The sequence below is a fragment of the Ursus americanus genome, chromosome 13 (genome assembly GCF_024610735.1).
Source record: "Ursus americanus isolate L20-20 chromosome 13, mUrsAme1.1.p, whole genome shotgun sequence".
NCBI lineage: Eukaryota > Metazoa > Chordata > Mammalia > Carnivora > Ursidae > Ursus > Ursus americanus.
The window spans coordinates 25,536,406-25,547,971 of record NC_142139.1 but is presented as its reverse complement, the minus strand read 5'-3'; the positions used below and the strand labels follow the sequence as shown (position 1 = coordinate 25,547,971).

General features: G+C 36.8%; 1 protein-coding gene across 1 annotated transcript; it reads left to right on the top strand.

Moving 5' to 3' along the window:
• The first annotated feature begins 4,401 nt into the window (after positions 1-4,401).
• On the top strand, positions 4,402-10,517 carry PABPC4L (poly(A) binding protein cytoplasmic 4 like). The gene has a single exon (XM_087866445.1). The coding sequence runs from the start codon at positions 4,955-4,957 to the stop codon at positions 6,065-6,067; it is 1,113 nt and encodes a 370-aa protein (XP_087722571.1). The 5' UTR covers positions 4,402-4,954; the 3' UTR covers positions 6,068-10,517.
• The last annotated feature ends 1,049 nt before the right edge of the window (positions 10,518-11,566 follow it).

Below are 11,566 nucleotides of genomic sequence, written 5' to 3'. Positions count from 1 at the left end.
CTCAGTTTCTAAAACTATTCTACCAGTGGTTAACTACCTCAGGCAATGATTCAAGAAGACTTCAGAAAGTGCTTTGGTCTAATTAGTATAAGAGAATTTTATTTTAAAATGCAAAGTGGTTCATGATTACGCATCTTTACATTATTCCTGCTTCCTGTTTCCATGACTCCATGACTTTCATATTATCTTCACATTACCTTTCTGAAATATAGTATAAACATGTCATTTCGATCAGTTATTCCAATAGTTCTCATTTAGAATGAAGTCTGTACCATAGCCTAGCAAGTGAGGTACTCTGGCTTATTGCCCCTTGTCTTCTCTTGCCTCAATTCCTGCCACTTCCTTCTTCACACTTTGTATTTCAGCAATATTAAATGGATACTGGTTGCTACTAATTTATCCCTAGATTTTCCTGGAGTTCACAAAAAGACACCCAAATTTTCTTTAGCACCATCTTCTCTACAAAGACTTTCTTAACCTTCATAGAAAGAATTCTTCAAATATCTCCTGTGCTACATTTCTATATTACCTATTTCAGATTATTGATTTTACATCGTTTTAGTTTAGTTTTTTTTTTTCTAATAAGAGCTGTGAGACTTTTGCCGAAAAATGATGTCTTATTCAGTTTTACTGCAATGATACCTGCTATTTTTACTAGTAAATGATATTTTGGATTGAACTGAACTTTGGTCAAGATCTACTAGTAATCAAATGTAACTTATTGTGTGTGATGGTTCGATATGCCCATATGGAGAAAGCTAACTCTGATATGTAAATCACATTCCTCATGCTAAAGAAGTTAACACTACCTTTGGGTAAAAAAATATCAGAAAGCAATTAAAACTGAAAAAAGACCATAATTGTCAAATGAAATGGGACCCAAATAATCTGAAAGAGACAATATACTTTAGAGTAAATATTAAACATGGCACTTTCAAATACAATAAAAGCAAGTTTTATTCATGTAATTACTTTCAATTAAGACACTAAAGATCACTGTGAGCAAAAATAAGAAAAATTTTATTAATAGTTGACTACATCAGAGCAATGATTCAAGTAGATGTTGGAAACTACTTTGGTCTAATTAGTACAACGGCTTTTATTCTGAAACGCATTTTCATACTCAAAGTAGCTATTTATTCATTTCTCCAAAATAAATACCAAAGTAAGCAATGACCTGCATTGACATCAATATCAGTGAATAGGAACACTGACAGTTTTCCTGTCATTTAAACAAAGCGACCCTTTATTCCCTCTTAATTCTGTGACCCACCCACATAACAAATCTGTACATTGAAGGGACAATGGAGCTGAGAGAAACATAAGGTAGACAAAATTACAACTTACTTCAAAATGAGGCAAAATAGTGGCCCTTAACTGAAATATGTTCAGAGTAGTTGAGGGAGTAAGAAAACATTCAAGTCAGCAATATACATAGCTGTACCAATGAGCTAAGGAAAGCATAAGACAATATCATAGGTGATAATTTTAAGTCAAGGTTCATCAAAGCCAATGAACTCATGCCAAAATTGGTATCATATATACAGTGGATATGTTAAATAAATTGTTTCAGAAAAGGAGAAGTAATCAGTGCAGTCAGCTGAACTATTGAGAGAAAAAAATGTTGGCACCAATGGAGCTGAAGGATGACAGAATCTGGATAATCAAAGAACGGCATGTGCATCTGCAACGAATGAAGGACTGGCTTGACAGAAGATACATGTACCTGTGACGGGATTGAGTTTGCAAAGTTTTGGAAGCCATTTGTTATTTTTCACTAAAATCTTATGGAAGAAAGATTAGCAAAATTAATTTTGGCAGCAAAACACTAGATGGACAGACTGGCATATAGACAGACTGGCAGACGGGCAAAAGAAGATGAATGAATAAAACTCATGCAATGATACAGAAGGAAATGAGGCAAAGACAGTGCAACTGGAATGGAAAAACAGGGTGAATGGAAAGGCTACCCAAATTAAATTAGTGAATGAACACAACTGACAAAAGAAAAAGATGAGATTTAGAGAATTAAAAAGAGGGAAGTATCACAGATGTTTAAAAGCACTTGCTTTGTTAAAACATAAAAAATAAAAATAGTGTAATAAGTAGAATAGACAAGAAAGAGAATGATTGGTGGTAATTTAACAAATTCAGGTTTGTATCTATTGCACATAAGTAAATTAGAGACAAAAAACATAGTACTAAATTCTGAATTTGGAAACTCTTCCTCATTTTTCACAATATGTTGAGTAAAGATCACGTAAGTAAAATGGAAAACCCATGAGTTCTTGAATTATTTTGGTATCTTGTTATACCTGAATTACTATTGTACGAAGACCTAATGAGGTCTTAGGAATTTTTCCAAGAAACAAAAAGTCTTGAGACAAAATTCTCAGGAAAAATATAGTTTAAAAAATCGATTTTTTAAAATCTATAATATTGAGTATGACGATAATTTTATTTAAACAATGCCAAGTAGTGTCTGAATTTTTAAAGCATGTGCTGGAATGTTGCTGATATCCATTGATGTATCTACTAACTACATGACTGGTCTTTCTTCCTTCTTTAGTTTTTTAAATTTTTTTTTAAAGGTTTTACTTATTTGAGAAAGAGAGAGTGAGTGAGCAGGGGGGAGACGGGGGAGAGGGAGAAGCAGACCTCGGCTGAGCAGGGAGCCCCACGTGGACTCAATCCCAGGACCCTGGGATCATGACAAGAGCCAAAGGTAGACACTTAACTGACTGAGCCACCCAAGCACCCATCTTTCTTCCTTTTTTAAATTGAAGCCTTGAAGACATGGCTGAAGAAAAGATTATTTATTTGAACTAATGATTTTACAGGAGCAACACGTAACAATAAATTTCACAAACAGAAGCCATTAATCAGAAATTTGGGAGGAATCACGGACCCATTATTCAATTTTAGATATGCTAAAAGCAATTTGGATTTTACAATGAAAATCACGCACTGGTTTTAGTGGGTTTTTTTATGTATTACTAATTGCTAAAGTATCGTTATATTACGAAGGAGAAATATATTTTTTCTGGTTCTTACATTAGAAAAGATGCCACTATGGGGACTCACTAATTTAGCTTTAAGTCTCTTTATTTAGCATAGTTCACAGAACAACAGAATTCGCATCAATCAGGAGCTTTTTAGAAATGGAATTTCCAGTCCATTCCAAGTTTCTGAATCAGGATCTGCTTTCAGACAAATCCCCAGGTGATTCCTATGTCCATTCAAGTTTGAAAAGCTCTAAATTAGCCTTATATAAACTGATCCACCCAATTCCATTTTGCAGGTAACAATCCTGAAGATGAGTTATTATATACATTTTAAGGTTTTATGAGACTGATGTTAAGGACTTTATTCAATGCTGGGGGAAATAAAACCATTATACTGAAAACCCAAGACTGTCAGATACTGTGATAGGCATTTCCAGATCTGTTAATTCATTTAAACCTTACAATACTCTCCGAGATAAAGGACACTTTCTTCATGTTTCTGGGCATGAAAAACAGCTTCAGGTTAAATACCACATCTACTCCACAGTCAATAAATTGAATAAATATTGAGCAACCCATTTCTGAAAGTCCCTGGTTTAGGCCTAGAAATAAAATGGGCATGGCCGTTACTGTCATGGAACTACAAGTGTAGTGTAAGTTTCTAAGAGGGAAATTTAAACTTTCCTTAGGGAAGGTTCCTTAGGGAAAACTCTATTTGGATAGAGTATTTAAACCGATTTCTGAAAAGTACATTTTTGAAAAGGTGGCCCTGAAAAAAATAAGTGAGTTTGCCATGGATTTGAGTAAGGGGAACCTAGCAGCGAGTGGAGACTTGAACTTGGCAGGAATACTGCAGAACTTCGTAGCCCAAGGTGAGGATGTTGAGCCTCATCCCCGAGTCAAAGGAAGCCATTGGAGGATTATAAGCAAGGAAGTGACAAGCCCTCATCCACGTTTGGAAAAGATCCTTCAGTGAGACCGGTGCAAAGCCCTGCGGGCGGGTGGGTTTATTAGGGCCACTCCCCTAGTCAGCCTTTCTCCACCCAAGTCACCGCCTCCTGCTTCTCGGCGTAACTGTCTGAGGGAGGTGGGAAATGTGTGAGAGGGGCGGGGGGAAGAAAAACATTCTCAAAAAAATATTAAAAAGAAAACATCCCACTTGGCAGCGGGTGCGCGGGAAGTTCAGCGCGCGAGTTCCGGGTTTCCCGCCAGCCGCCAGCCCGCCCCCCGCCGGCCGCAGCCCGGGTGAGCCCCCCAGCCCCAGCTCGGCCGCAGCCTGCTGGGCCGCGTCCGTCGGTCGGTCCGCTTCCCCTCCCCCACCCGTCCATCCCCCGGCGCCGCGCGGGCTCGGCGGTGCCGCGAGCGGCCGGGGTTTGCCAGGGCGCCCGCAGCCCGCCTTGGCCCCGGCCGCGCCTCGGCGGCGGCGCTTGCACAACTCGGCCCCGGGCGGGTTCGGGTCTCGACGGGGCCCTGCGCCCTCCGCCCACACCGCGCGTCCGGAGCAGCCGCCTCAAACGCCACTTGTGGAGTTCTTCCCCCGGCGGCTGTAACTTTACACCAGCCTGAGAGAGGCCTATTTTTATTCAGAAACCAGCAACCAGAGTGTCTGTAGAGAACGCTCAGATTGAGGGCCAGCCCACCACTTGAAGGTTTCTCACAGATCGGTGGGGAAGGAACGTCTTGCCCTCCTAGCCTCTCGTTGAGATTTCAGAATTCTGCTGCCAGCATACAATTAGAGCGGAATTAGTTGCTTGCGGGGGCGGGGAGCTTTTCGATGAGGCTGTTGCCCTGACCTGGTGGAGCTGACCCTGAACCCACCTCCGGCCTCTAAGCCCTGATCCTGAGGCCATCACGCATGAGCCGGGCCCAGACCGTGGCCTGGTCACCTTCCTGCTGGAATCGTTCCAAGAGCTGCTAGGGACAGGCTCACGGTGGGGAGGAGCAAAGAGATGAATATAGAAGCCAAGTACCGCCAGGCATCCCTGTATGTGGGTGACCTCAGTGCAGATGTCACCGAGGACCTGCTGTTCAAAAAGTTCAGCGCTGTGGGGCCTGTGCTGTCCATCCGCATCTGCAGGGACCTGGTCACCCGCCGCTCTCTGGGCTATGCCTACGTGAACTTCCTGAAGCTGGCTGACGCCCAGAAGGCCCTGGACACAATGAACTTTGACATGATAAAAGGCAAACCCATCCGTCTCATGTGGTCTCAACGTGATGCCTACTTAAGGAAATCTGGCATTGGGAACGTGTTCATCAAGAATCTGGACAAATCTATTGATAACAAAACCCTTTACGAACATTTTTCAGCTTTTGGGAAGATCCTGTCCTCCAAGGTGATGAGTGATGATCAAGGCTCTAGGGGCTATGCGTTTGTGCACTTTCAGAACCAGATCGCGGCCGACAGGGCCATCGAGGAGATGAACGGGGCCCTGCTTAAGGACTGCAGGCTGTTTGTTGGCAGGTTCAAAAACCGTAAAGATCGGGAAGCCGAGCTCCAAAACAAGGTCAATGAATTCACCAATGTTTACATCAAAAACTTTGGAGACGACATGGATGATGAGAGACTGAAGGAAGTTTTTAGTAAATATGGCAAAACCCTGAGTGTTAAGGTGATGACAGATTCCAGTGGGAAATCCAAAGGCTTTGGCTTTGTGAGTTTTGATAGCCATGAGGCTGCCAAAAAGGCTGTGGAAGAAATGAATGGAAAGGACGTAAACGGACAGCTGCTTTTTGTAGGCCGGGCGCAAAAGAAATCAGAGCGACAGGCTGAGTTAAAGCAAATGTTTGAGCAGCTGAAACAGGAGAGATTTCGGAGATGCCAGGGCATGAAGCTCTATATTAAGAACCTCGATGATACCATTGATGATGAAAAACTGTGGAGGGAATTTTCTTCATTTGGATCAATTAGCAGAGTCAAGATAATGCGGGAAGAAGGGCGAAGCAAAGGGTTCGGCTTGATCTGCTTCTCCTCTCCTGAGGAGGCCACTAAAGCGATGGCTGAGATGAATGGCCGAATCTTGGGCTCCAAGCCACTCTACATCGCCCTGGCCCAGAGGCCCTAGGAGAGAAAAAACTTCCTGCACCAGCCAGTGTTTGCAGCAGGCCTGGGAATGGTAGTGATCTCTGCCTGAATTATCCTTAGAAAATTCCGAATCCCATCTGATGGCTGCTTAATTTAGTAAACTTTGTGATAAAAGGTTTTGTATACGAAGCTATTTTTTTCTTGTGTGGAAAAATAAATGAATCTTGGAAGCTTGATTCATTTTACAGAGGCACATCTTCTAATTACAATATTGTATATTTCTCTGATTTTGATTTAGTATTCATAGCAATAAGTATAATTAGATATATTTTTATTATATTTTAAACCATCTGAAGTGAGGTAATTATTTGAGTTTATTTCATATTTTCTTTATTATTTTAATAATTTGCTAGCTTTAATTTCTTCTATGAAAATATGCTAAAAATAGTTCTTATACCTAAGGATCACAAAGTAATTTATTTTTACAAACAGAAATTTTCTAATTTCTCATCTAAGCTTTTTAAAGAAACCAAAAGTTTAAGAATTGCTAGTATAAACTCAATATCTAATTTCATTTTGAATTAATGCTTAAAGTACTAGGAAATAGCTGAATTTCTTTTGAATTTCTGTCCTGACATGATTGTTTTTCTGATGGCTGAAATTAACGGTGGAGGTTTCTAATGTTGCCTACAAACCTGATTTATAGGATATTTTTCTATTCTTTCCATTGGTAGACTATATGTAATTCTTGCGCTTACTAGTTATCAAAATTGGGACTTGAATAGTAAAAACTTTAACTTCTACATTCCTTAAGTTATAAACTTTTATCAATTAAGGTGACAAAAAGTTAGCTTGGTCTTAATTCTCATCATACCTATACAGGTTAGTATTATGCCTTAAGTTTTTACCAGACACCGATATTATAAAAGTCATATATAGAGAATATAGAAATTCTGTTTAACAATTCTTTTTCAATCTCTATTTTATATTGTTCGATGTAATGATACTATCTCAGGGTTTAGAAGAGTATGTTTGTTTTTTATTTTTGTGAACTCATGTCTCTTTCTATTAGAACATTAGAGATACATAACCCATTAAGATTCAGTTTTGGCCTCAATTTATCAGAAGCTCACTAATTTTCTGATAAATTGGAATTACATCAATTCGCCTATTTTCTAGAATGATTTTTAGTCCCATTTCCAGACCTCTCTCTCTCCTACTCTTGATCAATATTACTCAGCTTTGTTTTATACTTTTAAAAAGGGTTTTATTATATTGATTTTTATTATGTGCTATTTGAAATCCACCTTGGAAACAGAGACAAGAGCTATTTATTTATATTTAAATAATTACTTCTAAAATTCTGTTTTACCAAAGGTGTCTGGAGAATAGCTTTTTGTTCTTGTTGTTGTTTTTTTTTTTTAACTCTGCTTAGAGGTTTCCTGTAACCATATACTCAAATCTTCTGTTTCTTATATTACCAGTACAAAAGATATATTAAAAGATTTTCTTTGGCAATAGTTTAGCTATGAAAGAATGAGAAAATCTGTTTCTATTTATTTTTGTATATACTATGTGTCTGTTCATGGCACATTTTCTAAATTAAAAGTCCCTTTTGGACAATGAAAAAATTATGGACAATGAAAAACTTACAGCAACTTATAATACTATTATGCAGACAAATCTGTTAAAATTTGTTGCATATCCTCCCAATTTTGTATACATATACACATAGATAATTTAACAAAAGTAGAATCATTATAACCTTATTACAAAGTACTTTTTTAATTTTACAATATGCCATACTCAACTTCCATATCCACAAATAATTATTTGCATTAGAATTTTAATGAGTTTTATTCCTTAAATGTTTGTATTATAATATAATGAATTTCCTCTTGATACAGATAAAGGTTATTAGATTGTTTCCTACCCCCACCCTTTTTTTTCTTCTGTCATAGATAACTTTGAGATAAACATCCTTGCAAACTTGTGTATGCTCATATATCCAATTATTTTCTTAAGAAAAATGTGTGATTCATTGGAATTAATGTTGAAAAGGGCAGTAATTTTTAAAATAACTTTGATAAATATTGCCCAAGTGCTCTCCAGAAAACTTGTGCCATTTACATTTCCATTATCAGTGTGGAGGGCTGCCCATTTCCATATATTCCAAGAACAAGAGTGTTTAAGTTGTTAGCCAATTCAAAATGATATGTAAAGCAAAATATTTCATGGTTACTTTTTTTTTTTATTACTACGAAAGTTAAATAGGATTTCTTGTATTTGTTGGCCATCTGTGTTTTCATAATTGTGACCTAATGTTTCATGATCTTCATCTCTTTTCCTTTTGGGTTTTGTTTTTTTTTATTATTTGTATAGATTTGTTACATTTCTTTATGTATTAAGAACAAAAGTTTAGACTTTTTTCCCCTATATTCTCACTTTGTTTATAGTTTTGAGGGTCATTCCAAAGTTAAATTTAAACTCAGAATTTTCAGTCTTTTACTTAGATGGCTTTGATGTTATAATTCAAAACACTTTGAACAACTCAAATACACACACACACAATTAATCTGTATCATCTTCTATTACATTCAGAGGTTTATATTCTCGGTAATTTCTAAGCAAACTTTTATCTATGGAGTATCTTCGCCACAGCCTATGGTAGACCTCTTAAAATATCTTGCTTTTCAAGCTTTATTAATATGTTTGGTAAATACCTACCTACTGTAAGAATCCTTGTGAGACTCATATGCGAACTCGAACTCATTGGGCCTCTGAATCACTGTGTTGAGAAGTATTTACCTCAAAAAAAGAGAGTTTTTAAGAAGACTGGGCAATAAGACTGGGAAGTGTTGTAGGTGTGTCAAGCCTTGACATCTCTTTCTGGATAATCCACTCTATCAAAGTGTTCAAATATTTGAACAATATGTCATAATGCTTGTAAATGGATTGTTAAGATGATATCAGGGAACTGAGTTCTCTCTATGTGCACAAGGAATTAATAGGACATAATATCAGATGTCTAGATGAATTATAGCTGTAGCTTCATGACACAGTATTCTACCATTTTAGTAGAAATTGCTTATTTTTAATATTTACTGTAAGAAATGACAAGGTTAGTTTACAAAAATACATAATCCTGTGGATTTTCTTGATTAATTTATTTGAATTTTGCTCATTTTCAATTTTGTGTGTGTGTGTGATAATATCAAGTCATCCTAGTTGGCAGTACAAGTTCATTCTTTGAAGAAAATTTAATCATGATGCCCAAGTGCCTTGATAAATAAGAAGAATCTTTACTTTTCTGATAAGCATTCCACTAAGAGCTAATTTACATAGGTGCCTTGAGCCACTGCTTCTATTCTTGCCTTCCTCTACCTACAAACATTGCCAAGTTTGTTGTAGATGCCTGCTGGCATGCATTGCCAATTCAATAAATGTGCCTTCTAACATTTACTTAAAAATATAAAATTTCTGAATATTTTTAAATTTTTAAATGAAAATCTTTAGTTAGTAAAAATAAACATTTTAAAGTAATTTAAAATTGGTAATTTCATGTTCTTAATATTTTTTATAAATCCATTGAGAAAAGATCAAATAAGGTTTAATCTTTCAATGGTAAAGACATGTCTAAAAATGATTTTTTATTTAATTTTTAAGTATTTCTAATTTTCTAAAGATTGGTTTGTCCTAGGAGTAAACTGAAAACAACTTGCATTTTTAAATGAAGATACTCATAGTTCATGTTTTAAAACACCAACTTCCTTAAGAACTAATATTTCTTTTATAGTTACTCATAATTATGGGACCATGATTGAAAAGATCCACTAATGTAGATCAAATTTTCATGAGGAATAATTGACTAATTTTTTAAAAGATTTGATTTATTTACTTGACAGAGAGAGAGAGAGAGAGAGAGCACAAGCAGGGGAACGGGAGAGGGAGAAGAAGGCTCCCTGCCAGGGCTCGATCCCCTGGGATCATGACCCAAGCCCAAGGCAATGCCCAACTGACGGAGCCACCCAGGCACCCCAATAAGTGACTATTTTTAAAACATTTCTGCATTTAATTGTTAAAGTAAAATTCAGCTAACATGTTGAGGATTTAGAATTAGCTTACTTGTATTTAGAAAATATGCTTTCTAATATATTTTTTTAAACAGATAAAACAGTAGATAAAAAAAGATTTTTTTAATCTACATTTTAAAGAGTGAACAAATTAAATGTCCTCATGATACCTTTGGCTGATAGAAAATTCCAGTTCCCGGGGCGCCTGGGTGGCACTGCGGTTAATCGGTTAATCGTCTGCCTTTGGCTCAGGGCGTGATCCCGACATTACGGGATCGAGTCCCACATCAGGCTCTTCCGCTATGAGCCTGCTTCTTCCTCTCCCACTCCCCCTGCTTGTGTTCCCTCTCTCACTGGCTGTCTTTCTCTGTCGAATAAATAAATAAAATCTTAAAAAAAAAAAAAAAGAAAAGAAAATTCCAGTTCCCACTAGAAAAGAAAATTTTATGTAACAAAATATTCAGAGTTTAAATGTCTTCAGGCATAGTATTCTAAGACTTCTGTACCACTTTGGAGGCTATTGGCTCTTCTCCCCTCCCCGTCTCAGCTTTATCATCAGGGAAATGGCAAGATGACTGTAGGAATTCCTGTCATGATACTGAGACACAGCAACATTCAGAAGGTAATGTCTTTCCTAGAAAACTTTTAACAACTTTCTGCCTCAGTTCTTATTGTCCATTATTGGTATATAGATTAAACAAGATCTGCCACTAGAATTGAAGAAGTAATCAACTTTCTAAGTTTTGTGCAGAAGGCACTTATGACAGGAAGATAGGAGAGTAGAAATGGGTGTTGGAGTATGCATCTGCTAACCCCTGGGTATTTTTTATGTATATCTAATTTTGAATTTCAGTACTTATTTGATATTTTTTTCTTCTTTTTAACTTTTGCTTCCAAACAATTCTTAAAATTCCATTTTCTCCCTACAAGTAGTTTTGACATGAGTCAAAAAGGTGATTTTTCTCTTCTACCTCAAATTGTACAATCTTAAGGAACAGATTATGCAATGTATTCTGTATAAGATTAAACTCATTTTTGTTTGATAACAGGACTTGTGTTTTTACATATCATACTCTATTAGGTCTAAATTAAGCATCTGCTGAAAATTTTAACTGAAAAGGTTAGATTCAATTTAGTCACCCAAATGAGTTTCCACCAAAAATAATTGTCAATAGATTACAAATGGTTTCTTACGGTAATATTTGAAAATAAATCTACATTTAATAGGTATTTGTTTCTTGAGTTTTACTATAAGGTAGTCTAAGCTAAATATGTTTTCAGGCATGCTAATGTTTTAGAATCGTACCACCAGAGGGAAGAGACTCTTAATTTACTGTGTATACAGGCATACCTCATTTTATTGTGCTTCACAGATACTGTGTTTTTTACAAATTCAAGGCTCCTGACAACCCTGCATTGAGCAAGTCTACTGGCACCACTTTTTCCAACAGGATCCACTCGGTTGG